Consider the following 16,660-nt stretch of genomic DNA (forward strand, 5'->3'; position numbering starts at 1 on the left):
TATACATATACTCTCTAAAACAGAATGAACAATTTAGGTATCGCTCGGAATACGGTCATCGCCATTCGCACATTCGATCTAGTCTCTTAAGTTCGATTTCCCACATTACAACGATGCAATACTGTGTATGATATCAGCTCTACTGCTCAATTCCGGATACTACACACCATTCGTCAATCCCCTCATGGAACACTTACGTTATAGTATTTCGAGTATGGGGGGTAACTCTTCCAACAAGCAGTCGGTGCCATTACTAACCCTAATTACTTTTGGAGTGACATACTTTTCAGCCCCTGTACCGAATCGCAATACACAAATTCTTACGGACACAAAGGGTGTCACAGCTTTTGTCTAATGGAATCATGCAGCTCATATGGAGTATTGAGTTGTCCGGCAAGGATGGGTCTTCCTGCGAAGTCGATGACGGTTCAAGCTTGAATTAGTCACATAGTGTCGACATCCTGGCCTGTCAGCGACTCCTTTTCGTGCTCCTGTGATACCTAGCAAGACGTAATCGGCGATTGGACGTGATGAACCCCCCTGCCGTCAATCACTCAAATCAGAGACACTGGTGAGAACAAGAAGCAGAATGTCTCGGTGATTAACAGTGGCCTTTAGCATTGACTCCCGAGTCTTAGACAAATGCTTGTGTGGCATCTGCCATCTGGTAGTGTGTCAAAGCCTTTAAATAAGGTTTAAGACACGGCTCACAAGCGGGATCGGCTCGAGAGAACTCTGATCAGCCCCGGGCCCTGATATCCATAGACTATCGAACTTTGCGGACTGTGGAATAGACAAGGAAGATTACGATCACAAAATGCCGTGTTAAGGCGTCATAGCGTCCTTGCCTTGAGCAACTGAATGCTACGGGTATCATTCATTCGTCGCTTTGAGGGGTTCTCTTCATCGTGCTGCGGTTCGTCTTGTGCCCAATTTCCCGGTAGCCAGATATCCTCTGTTTCCCATCTCACCTCTCCATCCAATCCCCAATGATCCAAAGATAATCCTCCCGTCGGGTGTCACCTCCAGACCCGACTCGATGCCGTCCTCCGCGACCACGAAGCAAACCTGCTCCACTTCACCCGGATGCAGCACCGGCTTCTCGCTCCCGCTCGCCTCCCAGTTGCAGTCTCGATACCGCAGCCCAGGCTCCGTATCTAGTACCACCTTCTCCAGCTGCACCACGTCTTCGCTACAGTTCTCCAGTTGCGCCTCGAGCACCCATCGCCCGTGCTCAAGAGTGTTGTTGGAGTTCAGGGGACCCACCTTGGTGCGTACGATGAGCGAAGCTTTGCAGATAAATTGGTACAACTTTCGGAAAGTTCTTGTTCGTCCACTTGTCTCTGTCGCCTCGTAGTAGCTCACTGTTACCGCAAGCACGTGGTTGCCCTCCTCCTTAAGATCGAACGAGACCACTTTCTGCAGGGTCCCTCCAGACTCAAGATCAACTTCAGGTTGGCCATCTGAGGGGCCAAGCTCAAGGCGCTGAACAGCACCCATTCCGGGCGTCTTCATCTCTGCCTCGATGCGCACATCACGAATGTTTTTGGCAGCATCTATGGGTAGTTCATTGTTCGCGCAAAGAGTGCAACTAAAAGTCTCGCCAACATATGCTGAACCAAACGATGCTGGAAGGTTGACGGCGGGACTGAGAAGGAAAGGAGATGGGTTCGAGGCAGCTTCGGAATGGTACGCGAGCGAAGCAGGGATCGGAGGTGACTTGATCGATGCGCCTACTGAGGAGGGAGGATCGATCGGGTATTGAGTAACGAGCGACGGACGCGACAGTCTTAAAGTTGATTGTACGTTAGCTACCTAGGTAGGTAAAGCACGGAGCCATCTAGACCTGGACTCATATCGCTAGGTAGCTCACCGAAGCACTTTGAGCGAGATGGAATGAGGCTCCTTGACTGGATCGTGGGAAGGATATCGCTGATGGCTCATCTTGCCATCTTTTCTCGGGACAATTATTACACTATAAGACAATCGTGATAATCAAGTGTTTTCAGTAGTCGATGCAGGTGGCATGTCTGGATGTCAATGTTCCATGAAATGCGACACGGGAGCATGGGGGTTGGTTCTCTTATCGATAAGGGAATGGCCCCTCATCGGGCACGGTCCCTTAGCGCCCTGCATCATGCTGAACGACACTGACAGACATGCGAGTTTCTCAGAATTCATCAGCCTCAGAGTAAAAATATGCTAATATAAGAGCTAATGACTAATTCTTACGCTGCATATTAGTATCTACAACTGTTACAAGCTAGAACCATTAGAAACGCCATGTCCCTGGTCTGTTAGATAGTAAATATACTTTAGTAAGAAACGTCACCTTCTTCACTGCGAGTGTAATGTACTTCGACCTGCAATATGTCATTCCTAAAAAACCAACTTTGCGACCTACTGGAAAGTAATGCTGCTATTTCTTAATCGCATCCATACAAAGATGGATGGAAGCAGATTCCTACTCAAATAGCTCGTAATCGCATACGAGACCTGAATCAACACTCTTTCTTTCTGCAATGTAAACTGGAGCGTTCACGTACATAGCCATGGAATTCCATATCCAGCGGCATGCTTTTCTGTCAGAATCTGTAATTCTGTGACTGCCCTTTTGGTGATGGGTGACCCAACCAAGACTCAAAGGCCTGGTGGAGGGGGAACCTGCGAATGTTAGCATGTACCCCGGGGGGAGGATATCTTGTAGAATGCGAGCTGAGTATCTCGGCATCTATGCCACATACCGAACCGTAGCTCCCACCTGTTCCGGGAGGGGACCCAGAAGGGGGAGGCGGGGGAGGTGCCGAGCTGGGCGGCGGCGGAGGAGGAGGAGCGGCTTCACTTGGGGGCGGAGGAGGTGAAGCTGACTGCCCAGGAGTGGCACCAGGAGCACCGGGAGCCTGTGCTTGAGCCTGAGCTCCATAGTATTGCTGGTACATAGCAACATAGCTGTAGTAAATCGTCAGCGTCACGAAGCAGGCATCTCAAGCGGTCAGTTCTACTTACTTAGCATAACCACCATAGGCTGCGTAAGGGTCTGCACCACCGTAGTACTGGGCGTACTGGGCGGCATAGTCAGCAGCATTGGTCGGACTGTTCACGCCAGCAGCGGCTGGGCTGTTTGAAGCACCACCCTGGTTAGACCCGTATCCACCATGGCCAGAGCCGGCATATGAGCCATGAGAAGCTCCATGTGAGCCACCATGGGAGTGGTTACGGTCACCGCCACCGTTGTAGCGATCACCCCCATAGCGGTCCCCTCCATAGCGGTCGCCGCCGTAGCGCGGTGGACGGCTCTTGAACTCTTCGTACTGTTCTTTGACATTGGCGATCAGGTCCTCGCAAAGCTCCTTGGCTTTCGCAACCATATTGGGGTCGGGACCGCTGCGTTTATGTTAGTTACGGATATCCCAGAGCAAAAACACGTGAACTCACGTCACATGGAGAAACATGTCTTCATCACTCTCTTGGTTAGTAGCTGCCTCGAGATATCCGGAACCTCGTCCTTTAATCTGCACACGACAAGTTGTCTCTTGCTGGATGTGCTTGACGTATGCACCTCCGTGTCCAACGACCTGAGCACGCAAATTGAACCCATGTACGGGCTCTAGGCTGATAGGGATCTTCTCTTCAGGCCATTTACGCTACACCAAGATTGTCAGCATCCTTGTTCCACACGTAAATCGCGAAAACCTTACTCGTCCAAACTCGTCACGTTCAACCTGCTCCTGATCTCGACGGCGGAAACGCCTTTCATCGACAAGCTGGGGGAGTTCCTGTTGAATAAGTTCGTTGATCTTGGCGACAGCGGACTCCAAGCCAGACTTGCTCGTGCTCGTGATGTGAAGGTACAGCGGAGGATTCTATAAGGGATTAGAGTAAGGCCCAACCAAGATTGAAAGATTTCCTTACCGCGGCGGTTGCCATACTCTTGTTGGGATAGTAGCTGCCCCGGGTGGTAATATCTTGCTAGGTCAATATGATATCCTACGAAAAACATGAAGGAATTGCGTACCAGCGCCGGTTTCGTCTTTAATCTAATCAAGCGGGAGTCAGCAGGGGCAACGAAGGGGGTATTGAAGCGAGCTATCAAGCTGTAAGCATGATACTCTCGATCCAATTGCAGAGATAAATCCAAAGGAGCGGTTCTGGGAGGATCAGTGTGCTTGAAATCAGGAGTATTTACCATTTTCTGCGTGGACCCCTTGGTGAGGAGGTAGCGATTCCTGAGGTCATTGACTTCGATATCCTGAATATAGTCGCCATCTGCAACATACATCTCGCCATCGAGTGCCGGGGCTGTCTTGTTTGCGCTTTGTGGAGTCGAAGTTGGTCGCGGCGGTGGTGAGTCGGTATCAGCAGACCTAATGGGAGGCACATCGACGTGCTGAATTCCCTTACGAGCTTGGAGCTGCGCGTTGATGCGAGCCGCAGCGGCAGCTATACACTATGTTAGAGGCGTGTGCAGACAAACTTTGTAGCGATGGATTAAAAGAAAGAAGAAGGAAAGGACATGGGACAAGGGCACAAACCAGCGGCAGCGGCAGCATCAGTTGGAGATTTCCTTGCCTCGGGGGTTGCATCTTTTGCAATGGGGCTGCGATCTCTTCCGGACTCAGAGCGACGCGACGGGGGAGATCGAGAGCGACGGTCAAATCGCGATGTCCTCTTGGGTTCCGGCTCTGTCTGGTCGAAGCGCGAACGCTTCACTGTTCGTCGCTCTGTTTCGTCCATACTCGGCGAGTTGCGAATATTGAAATTAAAATTGGAGGATATAGGTCGGAGCTACGCCACGCAGGAGTACAGAAAGATGTCGAGTTGTCGATAACGGTCTATATGCACCTATGTATCAATGCAAACCCGGTGTGAAAAATAGCAACGGAAATGCGCCAGTGTTGAAGTGGAGTTGATGGTTGATGGTTTACGGAGCAGTAGGAACCTGAAAAGGCTGATTGATGGACTTGGAGCACGTACCACGTTCAGCCTTCTGCCACATGTGGCTGGTGAGCCACCCGACACCGGCGGTTAAGAATGTGGGGAGAGCTTGGAGCAATAGATACAACAATGGGCAACACGGGGTAAAAGTGTAGGAGAGTGCGGAAGGCAAACGGGTATAGAAGTATTTAATTATAGCGCGAGCGCTGAGCGCAGTTGTCCAGGTCAATTCGTTTTGTAAAGCTCTGGCATTTCGATTCCTGTGATAGATTTCCTTCCAGGTGATTATCAAGTGCTTCCTCATTGGATGGTTAGCTTGGTACTTTAGTGTGGCTTGGCTGAGCCCTGCATGGTTTACAAGGAACCTGGGGAGTGTCATGGGCATGAACTGGGGCCAATTGCTGTGTTGGAAGAAATTATACACCTGCCTATAAAATAATTTAATCTCTGTAGTCGCTTCGGACTCAATGGCTCAATCATATAGTATGAGCCATTGCCAGTCGTATGCAAGCTCGAAAAGAGCCCTATTACCGTAGCTCCTGATGACTTAGAGTCGGAGCGTACAGCGGACCCTTGCCCGAGCTGATCCGTGCCCCCGCGCAAACATCTGCCCCCGTATCTCTGTGACCTCCGGTCACCGGCCTAACGATGGCCCATTGATTTTTTCGGCATTTCCCTCGACCTATCTCTTCCTGACTTTGAGTCACCTTCATCCCATCCTCCGCCCGGACCAATTGCTATTTCTACCGTGCTGGGACCCTTCTTGTTCTGACCAGAGAACTGTTCCTGTTCTCCTGTCTCCGCAAGATGGCTTCTTTACGGCCCTTGACTTCGTCCCTCCGCTGGGTCGCCTCCGCGAGAGGCGTCGCCGCCGTGCGATATAGCTCCTCCTCGACCTCCGCCATTGCCTACAAGGCCCTCCGCCGTCGCTCTGCTCCCCTTCCCGTGAGCGACAGTCCTCCTGCGTGGTCCGCCCAGGCCGCCGTCTCCAACATTCTTTACGAGACCCCAGTCCCTTCAACCGCTCCCCCCAAGCGCCATATCCTCAACTGTCTGGTCCAGAACGAGCCTGGTGTTCTGTCCCGCGTTTCCGGAATTCTGGCAGCTCGCGGTTTCAACATTGACTCTCTGGTCGTGTGTAACACTGAGGTTGACGACCTTTCTCGCATGACCATTGTCCTCACTGGTCAAGACGGAGTTGTTGAGCAGGCTCGCCGACAGCTTGAGGATCTGGTCCCTGTCTGGGCTGTCCTTGACTATACCAACGCAGCTCTTGTCCAGCGCGAACTTCTCCTTGCCAAGATCAACATCCTCGGTCCCGAGTACTTCGAGGAGCTCCTCCACCACCACCGCGAGATTGCAGCTGGAGAGACTGATGTCGACTATGCGCATGAGGCCATTGAACGTAGCCTTTCCGATACCGCCAAGGACTTCCACCCCAGCAAGTTGGCAGTCAGTCAGGCTCTGCGACACAAGCACGAGCATCTTAAGTCGATCACTTACTTCGCCCACCAGTTTGGCGGCAAGGTCCTGGATATCAGCACCAACAGCTGCATTGTTGAAGTGTATGTTGCCCATCCTCTCCCTCTTGCCTACTCAATCGTGCGCAATACTAACACGTGGTTCCAGTTCTGCTAAGCAGTCCCGTATCGACTCGTTCCTCAAGCTTGTTGCTCCCTTTGGCATTCTTGAGTCTGCCCGTACAGGTCTGATGGCTCTACCCCGATCTCCTCTGTCTGAAGGTAACCAGGAGTCCCTTGTCATGGAGGCAGACGAGGTTGTCGATGCCAGTCAGCTCCCTCCCGGTTAAAATCAAATAGATGTTCCAATTAGTGACCCGACCCAATGGCGTTTTCAAGGAAAGGATCTGATTTAATTGATTTAATTCCCAAGACTATTTTTATTGTTCGTGCGCCAATGTTCCGCTTCCTACCAAGTGTGGCTAGTAAATGATATAGTATCCATCCGTATTCCGTCTTGTCACCATACTTTAGAACTTGCCCTTGTTGACGACAAAGCCTTCCAATGCAGCTGTTGATGTTAGAATCATGCTTCGAAATGAAGAGGCAGAAAGACTTACAAAGAGCGGCCCAGAGACGATTCTCGGCCTCAGGAAATACCAGAGAGCGGGGGCTGTAGAAGACCTCATCGGCGACCTCCTCAGGGTGTCGAGGGAGGCAGTGCATGAACTTCCAGTCCGACTTTGCGCCTCCTCGCTTTGCAAGGTCGTTCGTAATCTGGAAACCAGCAAAGTCCTTGAGGCGCTTCTGGGTATCAGCTTCCTGGCCCATGGAAACCCATGTATCAGTCACCAGGACATTGGCATCCTTAACAGCCTCCTCAGGGACGTTAGTCTCAAAAAGCTTGCCGGGTGAGGACACGCCGTCAGCAGCGGAACTGATGAGTTGCCTCATGTTGTCAGGAATCTCATATCCCTTGGGGGCGGCAACGGATATGTCAACACCCATCTTGACACAACCGATGGCGAGATCGAACAGGACATTGTTAGCATCGCCGACCCAGGCGACCTTGAGGCCATTGAGGCCCAGTGTAGCTCCCTTGGCGCTTGCTGATGGGAAAGTTTCATGGAGAGTGAGGAAGTCAGCAATCGTTTGTAGAGGGTGGAAGTCATCGGACAGAGCGTTGATGACAGGGACACTTGAGTGCTTTGCGAGATTGGCGACGTCAGAGTGAGGCCCAACTCGAGCTACCATACAGGAGGTCATGGAAGAAATGACAACCGAAGTGTCGTATAGCGACTCATTAACCTTGGCAGGCATTAGCATCAGTAGGTAGGTCTTGATCATGTAAGTGCAATACTTACACCAAGCTGAATATCATCCTTGCCGAGAAACATGGGATGGCCACCAAGCATGGTCACAGCAGCTTCAGTGGAAACTCGAGTACGGGTGCTGCGCTTGCTGAACATCATAGCAACAGTCTTACCAGCAAGACCGGCATTGAGATAGCTCGCGGGAGCTCCACCCTTGACAGCTATTTTTCGAGTGTTGGCGTCACGAACAAGGTTGGCAAACTCGTTGGGAGTAAGATCAGCAATTGTCATGAGATGCCTAGGTGTCGCAGCCTGTGAATACGCTCGTTTCTGAAGGCCTGCAGCGGCTCCTCGAGCGATTCGGAAAGCTGAAGTCTTCATTTTGAACCGTGTATTGAGGTGAGTGAGTCAATGAGTAATCGTATAATTAGAAAATGAGCTCTGAAGCCTACAATTGAGTTGAACGTCTGATCAAAGGAAGGAAGTGAGCTTTTCTTTAAGCCAATGGCTTAAGTAGGTAAGGCAGGTCAAGATATGATGAGTCTGTGGTAGGAAGAGTCACCATTGGAGGAGGGCCATGTCCCGCTTGTTTCCAGCCCAGAGAGCATATGCTCCACTTTATTAATGCAAAATCAAGCCGGTCTCGGGACGCTGACTCTCATTAATGAGATATCTTAGTACTTAGGTAGGTAGTCTTCAGATAGGTATCTATAACTTACACAACATTACACATGATTGGATCTGATTGCGGTTCATATCAATCGTCTATACATACTCATTGGGGAGTTGGGAACCTATTGTATCGCTGCTGTTTTTACTCCACTTGCTTCGCTGGAGCTTGGTTTCTCAGGTCAAACGCCGTTACCGGCAGTTGAATTTTCAATAGCCATGATCCTGTTGGACAACTGCGCTTGTCAATTTATGCCAAGATCTCGAGGTGGAAATAAGTAGGTAATAAGAGCGTAGGGAATCTTGATTGGAGTATTTTCATTGCATCACTGGTCCCCTTGTAAACCTTCTGATAAAGCTAAGCTTGGAACTTCACGTTGTTGAAGCCGTGATGAGCATGAGTGGCCATCTTAATGCTCACAATCGAAATATCTTGCTTCCTTGTTCTGTTTCAAACGTGAGCTGCTTTCTGTTTTGCCCTGCCCTGAGCAGAAATGATATGAGAGCTCTCAGGCGCGTGATATAGGTGCCCAGATCCCCGGTAGTTATTGGAAGTATCCATCGGTATGATGATGAGATAGCTGTTCCCTGAGACAGATAGGTATCCTCCTTCCAAAGTCTCCTTCAGGTAGATACACCTAGGCGGTGTTGAAATGTCTGAAGTGCACATATGCACGAAAGTGTTTTTGTAAATAGTGTATGTGTATTAATTTTATTGGTGTATTATGTTACTATGTTGCTCTTTTGCTGACTTGGCTAAGACGATGCTGCAATGCCACCTGGTGGCATTAATATTTAGGTAGGTATTTATGGGCTAATTAGGTAATATATCAAGATATTCAAGATCCATTAGCCTGGAAACGGAAATGGATTCTCAAACTTGATCTATTAATAAGATCAGTTCAATTAAAGAATGACGTCGCGTGCGAGGCCCTAAATTCCACCCCCAAGTTTCAGGGTCGAAAAGCTGGGGCCTGAGGTGATGTTCCGTTCCTGGATCAGACACAACCAAGCCAATCATAACGCCGCCCGCCACAACCTTATCACTCATAAACCCTGCCAAAGTGACTTCACCTCGATGACGAATCGCCCGCCTCAACTTGGTGATTACTTCATGCTTCTGACATCAACATCATCTTCAACAACCAACAGATCATCAACCTCCCCCCTGAATCCGACAATACATTACTGCAGCCTGCCCCAAGTCACTTGCGCCGTATGAGCGCCCCGAATCTCTCTTAGACGGGCTTCCACTTCATCCGATACGACTACAATGCCAGCCGAGGAGAACGGGCCTCTTGCCTCGCCAACGCGCGAGGAAGAGGAGCCTACCGAGACATCGCCGCTTCTCAACAGAAGCGATGACGGGCATCACAGTGACGATAGCGAGCGCGAACAAAATGGTCGAGTCTCGAATGAGCCTCAGTCACGGGCCGCATGGAGTCTCTGGTCAATTTGCAACAAGAAGACCAGTACCAAGGCACCTTGGCGATGGCCTTCCCTTATCGCCATGGCGCTCCTCGGTATCATTGTAATACTCATCATAATTCTCGGGTTCCTCGTCCCCCCTGCCGTCAAGGAGTACGCCGAAAAAGCTGCTGTACTTGAACCTACCAATTTGTCCATTGAGAACATCACAAGCGATGGCATCCGGGCGCGTATTCGTGCAAATGTCTATCTCGATGGATCGCGGGTCGACAACAAAAATTCCCGCCGTATTGGAAAAGCAGTCACTGGAATTATGCGAAAACTTGAGACCAAAGAAACAACTGTCAACGTCTATCTACCCGACTATGCCGATGCCCTTGCCGGCACTGCTGTTATTCCTCCCCTGGTCATTGATGTAGTTAACGGACACACCAATGAGCTAGACTTCGTGGCAGACGTCAACCCTGGCGATGCTGAGCATATCCGCAAGATTGCGAATGATTGGCTAGAGGGGAACCTGAAGCAGTTGAAAGTAATGGGCAAAACCAAGGTTCACCTCAAATCGGGAATCATCCCTCTTGGTGCTCACGATGTGGCGGAGTCCATGGTCTTTGAAGGTCAATCTCTCTACCGCTCCTATGCTGCTCTATTCTTAGGAAAGAAGACACTCTTTTAATGAGAAAACGCGAATTTGTTTCTGTAGTGCTGGACTGACAAACTTGCAGCTAATGAGATCCCATCAATGCCCAACTACAGCATAGAGCGCATGGATCTTCACGATCGCCCGGTAGATGGCCACGGACGAAAAGTGATCGAGGCTGACGTATCCTTGAAAGTCCACAATGACTACCCAGTGTCCTTCAGAGTCCCGACTCTTGGGTTTGAAGTTTTGGTGCCCAATTGCGACTCATCACTGCCTTCTATCAGCGTTGCAGATGCTATCACGGAGCCAATTGATGTCAAAGCCAAGGCAGATGTTCAAGCCGACGCCAAGGGCATCATCCGCGACATTCCAGAATCTTTGACGAAAGCGTGCCCTCACTCTGAATCATCCCCTCTCGACCATTTCATGGACCGTTATCTGCATGGCGAGGATGCCAAGGTGTTCGTGAGAGGAAAGAAGACAAACAATACCGATACCCCCGAATGGATCTCAGATATCCTGGAGAGTATCACAGTGCCGGTCGATTTCCCAGGACGATCATTTGATAGTTTGATCCGCAACTTTTCCCTAACGGATGTCGACTTTAAACTACCCGACCCATTCGCCGACGTCAATGACCCCGAGGGTGAGCCCCGAGTATCTGGTACTGCACAAGTACTCGCAGCTGTTCCACCTGAACTGAATGTGGATTTGGGGGTGGACAAGCTCCGCTCCAACGCTGATCTGTTTTACAAGAAGCGTAAGATGGGCGAGTTGAACCTGCGCCACTGGCAGAGTGCCAACTCAACAAAGGTCCAGGACAAAGAACACGGCGAAACTCTTCTTAACATTACGTCACGACTAGTCGACGTCCCCTTGACAATCACCGATGGTGACGTGTTCAGCGAGGTCATGCAGAAGCTCCTGTTTGGAGGTGGCGATATCACACTCGACATCAAGGCCGAAGTCGACGTAAAGCTGAAAACCGTCCTCGGCATTCTGACGGTGAAGAAGGTTCCCGCAGAGGGCAAGATTCCAGTAAACGGTCCGTCATCGCTGTGGTAATCTCTTGTACCCCCCATGAGGATGAATAATCCTTGTCTACACGCTGAAGTATTTTCTTAACACGCCTTGCGATCATGGCAAGAGCCAATACTGACCTATAATTAGGATTTCCTGGAAACGCACTCGGTAAACTCAAGCCTCAGGTCGGCGAGATCGAGGTAATGGAAACCACGGAGACGGGTATTCAGATGAGAGCTCTTGTCAACCTCACGAACCCTACACCCTATGCCGCTGTTGTACCTTACCTCAGCGTACACATTCTTCACGATGGAGAACTTCTCGGCGAGGCTATATCAAGAAATGTCACGTTTGACCTCGGCAAGAACACCAACCTTCCTGTTCTTGCGACTTGGGACCCTTTACGATTTGGTGGCGAGAAGGCACAAGTAATTGGCCGCAAGCTACTATCAGACTATGTGTCCGGCAAGAATACGACACTGACGGCACGTACCCACAAACGAAGTGTCCCGAATGTCCCTATAATCGGCGAGGCTTTGTCCAAGATCAACATCACTCTGCCTACGCCGCGAATAACTGTCCCAGGCGAAGACGAGCACGAAGGCGAGAAGCCACAGTTTATCGCAGATGCCACCTTTCATCTCTTTTCCTCGACAGCCACGTTTACACTTCTTTCTCCATTGCTATACAACACTTTATACATAGAACACATAAACGCAACTGCTCTTTACAACCACACTGAGCCAGTCGGTCAGATTATACACGATGAACCTTTCCCAGCAACACCTGGACGATCCCAGACCCCACGCTTGCCAGTCATTTGGTCTGCCGGCAGCGTGGGCTATGGCAAGCTGAAAGAAGCACTGGGCGGATCGCTCAAGCTTGATGCCATAGCCAACGTGACTGTGAGATTGGGCAGCTGGACTGAGAAAATCCATTACACAGGAAAGGGCATCGGGGCAAAGGTCAGCCTATAGGAGCGATCGATCCTGTGAGGTCTTGGCACAGGAATGTTTGGAGTAAGTGGTTCTTATTTTCGGGGGGAAGACTCACTTGCGATACCGGTGCGTATTATTTCTTTTCCCTTAGACAGCTAGGATACACGAAATTGATTTATTTACATTATGACATATACTGGTGTTCAGCTTCTACACTGCGTTGATTGAAAGAGCTGAAGTGAGCAGCAAGTTTTTCCAACCGTTCAGCTTTACTGATTCTATGAATAACCACCTATATGCAGAGCACACAAGGTAGACAATCACCAATGCCATTTTTGGAACAAAGGTGATGTTCGTTGAACCTTCACATGTCCGCAGACCACTGACAACGAGCATCTTACGTATAAGAAGCTCATTTGTGCCAGCCCAGACACCTAGAAACATTCAACTAACCAACCTTGCATCTTCCCCAGCAGGCAGGCTTTGCAGGTAAGTCACAAACAGTTCACCGACTAAGCATTCTAGGTTCTCGATTTCACGAACAATCATGGCTTCCCAATATCCCCCTGGACTCACATTTACCAAGGTGAACAACTCCAGCCACCACAACAGTGCGACCCCCCTGCCATTGTTCTCATCATCGGCTGGTAAGCCAGAACAGGGGTCGACCCTGGCGTTGAAGATAGCGCAGGCTATGGAAGGGGAGGTGGATGAGGCAATGAGAGACATGAAGAGGACCTGGAACGAGATGGCGGCTGAGAACAAAGGCCAGTCTATCGTAAAGAAATGATGGCAGCGATAATTTTCACTTGAAGCTCATGCTTTGAACTTGCATTTTTCTGGGGACTGAAAGAATCAAGGGGCTGTCATAAAAAAAAAGAAGAAGAAGAAGAAGAAAAGGAGAGGCTGCCATGGGAAGCAATTAGGGGTGGAACAGGAGCCTAGGTCAGAGTTAGTTGAACACAAAACATACCTTGGATCTAAATCTTCACATGGTGTCAGCCAAGAAATGAAATCTCAAATAAGCACATGAGCAAAGGGTAAATGCACCTTTTCGTTGATCTGAATTGTCCATTGCCGGTATTACTATTCGTAGCCCCCAACTCCATTCTGCTGAATAAAAAAGTCAAGTGAATTATGCAAGTCGTACGCCAGCTTCCCTTCGCTTCTTGAGCTGCTGTTGAGCTGCCAGACTCATTCCGGCAGAACTTGCGTCAAACATGCTCTGTGCTTCGCGTCGCTTCTCGTCCTCAATCTTCTTGAGCCGCTTCTCTGTCTTGCCCTTGCCGCTTCCCTTGCCATGGAACTTGTGGCTCATGTACTTGAACGCTTCCTTGTGGTCAAGGGAACGGCCGTGGTCATCGGTGTACTTGATGTCGACGTTGGGTTTGTATCCTGCTGAGAACAGCTCGGCCATGCGTCGAGACTGCTGCTGATCTCGCCAGGTATTTTGCTGACGTGCCCACTCCTCGCGTTCACGAACTGACATTCTGTCCAGCTTGCCACTTGTACGGTCACGCTCTCGCTGGGCGCGTGCCTGCTCGTCCAGTTCTTCTTCCAACAGACGTTTCTTGGCGAGGAAGTCTTCTCGGTTTCGCAAGCTGGTATATTCCGCATCTCCACGTGTATCTTCCACGAGACCACGCTCTCTTAGTAGCGCGAGAGCCGCGCCCATACCTGCACCAACGGCCTTCTCTTCTTCGACGCCCGCCTCATCCAACTCCTCGACAGAAGATGATTGGGGCTTCTCTTCGGCCACTTCTGCATCGTCACCCATGGGGTGATCTTCATCGGGTTCTGGGGATTTTGATACAGTCTTTGGTCTTCTGGGCTTGCGCTCTTCGTTTTCACCTGGTTTAGTTAGGCCTGCGACAAACTCTGAGACTTCATCGAGAACAAGACCACCCTCTTGTTGCTCTGCTGGTTCTGGCTCGTCGTCTTCCCTGAGCAACCGGGCGATGTCTTCAGGGCGGGTCTTCTTTCGCTTCTTCAAGGCATTCTTTCTTTGGATCGCGAGAGTTGCTTGAAGGTCATCATCATCCACAAAAGGATCATCGACGGCCTTTCTCTTATTATTCGTCGTGTTTTTTGAGTCAATGTCCATCGCGTCATCTATGGGAGTTGTTTCAGTGGCAAAGAGATCATCGTCGTCTGTGGGCTTTTGTCTGGTTCCTTTTTTGCCCTTCTTCTTTTTAGGCTTCTTGACTTTGATCTGTGAGGGATCTATATAGTCTGAAGAGATAGGGGCATCACCTATAAAAGATGATTTGTCAGTATGGTGTTCCTTTCCTTGGGTACGCAAGCAGAACTTACCAATAACATCGTCCAAGCTCACGTTCTGGCCGTTCTTTGTCTTGTCAACCGGTTTCTCAAGAATATCTGAGAGCTCTGCAATGACGCCACTTGTGTCGAGGGTGAACTTCTTGGATTTTTTGCCCTCGATCTCTTCATCATAGTGTGATAGAATACCACGCTCACCCTCCTCCTCGTCATCTAGGGGGTTGTAACCTGGTTTCTTCTTCTTGTTGTCAAGTCTCTCGGCAAGCTTTTCAGCCTCGCGCATGTTCAGGTTCTCCAGCTCGTCACCTTCTTCCTCGTTCTCATCAATGGTTGTATCCTTGAGGGTAAGGATTTGGTCGTCGCCATCGAGGAAATCCGCCGTGTCATGTCCAACTTTGATGCCAGCAAGATCCTTAGAAGTATACTGGACTGCAGCTGCAGCTTCGGCCTCGGCTGCGGCCAGTTCCTCCTCCAATTTCCGGACCTTGGCGATTTTCTTCTGTCGCTTCTTTTGTCCAATGAGCCAGTCTTTGGCGCTAAGATCCCCACCTTCTTCGGCTTCTCCAAAGCCTTTACCTTCCAGAACTGCGTTTCGTTGCGCCAGCTCCCGGGCTTTTCGGACAGCTGCGGCCTTCTCTTCGCGCTTCTTCTTTGCCTTTTCCGCGTCGACGACCTTGTTGTAGTTGTCGTAGGCCTGAGCTTGGCGGCTCTCCAATGTGCTGGGTGCATCGCCATCCGCGTACATTGACTGAGATTGACTGGTGTTATCTGCACCTGGGACAGGCAGAGGTTTCATTCCCAGGGAGATACGAATTCTGTTCGTCTCTTCGATCGTTGCTGCGTCCATCTTGGCGGTCGTATCGCGATGGAAACGTCGGTATATGTGATGCGACTGTGTTAGATGATGAAAACGACTACTTCTTGGTAGGCAGAAAGACAGGCCTGAGGTTGATGAGCACGGATCACTTTGAAACGCGGCTCGTTGGTACAAGGTAATTCCGCAGTTAGGCCGGATTATGTAAGCGGACAGTCGCAATTTTATGTATTTAAGTCTCCGAGCCGCAACCAAAAAAATTCTTTTCTCTTTTCTTCAAGCAAACACGGATCTGTGCCTAGCGATCCCCTGCTCTTCGGAGTCAGGGTCGATTGCTTTGCAGCTCGATAACTTATAAGGAGCCATCAACTTGTTATGGTGTCAATCATCCTATCGACAGGTCCAAGAGTAACTGTTGCTTCAGCCGCTTCATTCGCTGTCGAAAGACAGCTTGAGTGTCGAGGCTGTTGCATAACGAGACGCTATATTCCACCCCCCTTTTCCGAGACCGTCGGTCGGTGAGGTTGGGGAAAACCATGGCCTACCTACATATCTTATGACTAGAAGAATCTTTTATGCAATCCGTGATGTCCGTATAATTCCATATGTATATGTCGCGCGATGCGCCTGAGACAGGCCATCAAGCTTTTCTTTTTTCTTTTTTTTTTCTTTTTTTTTTTTTTTTTAGGCGGACCCTGGACTAACGTCACGTTGGCCAAGCAACAAAAGCGATCCAACGGCTTGGCCTTTGTCGTTGCTGATCCCCCAAATATCTTGCCGTTGACAGCTAGAGCCTCCTCCTGATAGCTTCGGCTTTGATCCTGAATCTGGGGATCAAGTCCACCTCATGACAGAGGAACAAGCATCATTTCACGATCTACGGCCCGTCTTCGGAGTATGGTACCAAGATTTGACTAGATCGCATAATGACGGCGGAGTGTCCTGTTGTCGGGTCTGTAACGGCGTTGATTGACCAATAACGCAGCCGCAGGGTAGGCATGATTCCGTAAATGAAGTAGAATCCAAGTAAGATAACCGAGGATAGTATGTATGTCCAGCATGCATATATGCATAGTACATACACATAGAATAGACATGAAGGGTGCGTTACACTCGGCGCTTTATTCCAAGCTACTCGGTACTGTCCTCACTAATCA

At 49.9% G+C, this 16,660-nt stretch overlaps 5 protein-coding genes across 5 annotated transcripts; 2 read left to right on the plus strand and 3 right to left on the minus strand.

Annotated features, from left to right (window-relative positions):
* Positions 1-903: 903 nt before the first annotated feature.
* FSUBG_5389 (MSL5-like protein) lies at positions 904-4,734 on the minus strand (the record flags this gene model as incomplete). The annotated part of the gene is made up of 8 exons (XM_036683479.1): positions 904-1,815; positions 2,745-2,949; positions 3,007-3,384; positions 3,436-3,644; positions 3,699-3,863; positions 3,913-3,969; positions 4,016-4,440; positions 4,533-4,734. The coding sequence occupies 8 exons, from the start codon at positions 4,732-4,734 to the stop codon at positions 904-906; spliced, it is 2,553 nt and encodes an 850-aa protein (XP_036539100.1).
* A 1,008-nt stretch (positions 4,735-5,742) lies between these two features.
* FSUBG_5390 (acetolactate synthase small mitochondrial) lies at positions 5,743-6,745 on the plus strand (the record flags this gene model as incomplete). Its single annotated transcript, XM_036683481.1, has 2 exons — positions 5,743-6,500; positions 6,565-6,745. The coding sequence occupies 2 exons, from the start codon at positions 5,743-5,745 to the stop codon at positions 6,743-6,745; spliced, it is 939 nt and encodes a 312-aa protein (XP_036539101.1).
* A 180-nt stretch (positions 6,746-6,925) lies between these two features.
* On the minus strand, positions 6,926-8,089 carry FSUBG_5391 (ornithine carbamoyltransferase mitochondrial; the record flags this gene model as incomplete). The annotated part of the gene is made up of 3 exons (XM_036683482.1): positions 6,926-6,966; positions 7,016-7,703; positions 7,760-8,089. The coding sequence occupies 3 exons, from the start codon at positions 8,087-8,089 to the stop codon at positions 6,926-6,928; spliced, it is 1,059 nt and encodes a 352-aa protein (XP_036539102.1).
* Positions 8,090-9,650: 1,561 nt separating this feature from the next.
* Positions 9,651-12,448, plus strand: FSUBG_5392 (uncharacterized protein; the record flags this gene model as incomplete). Its single annotated transcript, XM_036683483.1, has 3 exons — positions 9,651-10,422; positions 10,531-11,493; positions 11,619-12,448. 3 exons carry the CDS (start codon positions 9,651-9,653, stop codon positions 12,446-12,448), a joined length of 2,565 nt encoding a protein of 854 aa, XP_036539103.1.
* A 1,096-nt stretch (positions 12,449-13,544) lies between these two features.
* FSUBG_5393 (U4 tri-snRNP-associated snu66) lies at positions 13,545-15,536 on the minus strand (the record flags this gene model as incomplete). Its single annotated transcript, XM_036683484.1, has 2 exons — positions 13,545-14,662; positions 14,723-15,536. The coding sequence occupies 2 exons, from the start codon at positions 15,534-15,536 to the stop codon at positions 13,545-13,547; spliced, it is 1,932 nt and encodes a 643-aa protein (XP_036539104.1).
* Positions 15,537-16,660: the final 1,124 nt, after the last annotated feature.

Source organism: Fusarium subglutinans (genome assembly GCF_013396075.1).
Source record: "Fusarium subglutinans strain NRRL 66333 chromosome Unknown NRRL66333_c0000052, whole genome shotgun sequence".
Classification (NCBI taxonomy): domain Eukaryota; kingdom Fungi; phylum Ascomycota; class Sordariomycetes; order Hypocreales; family Nectriaceae; genus Fusarium; species Fusarium subglutinans.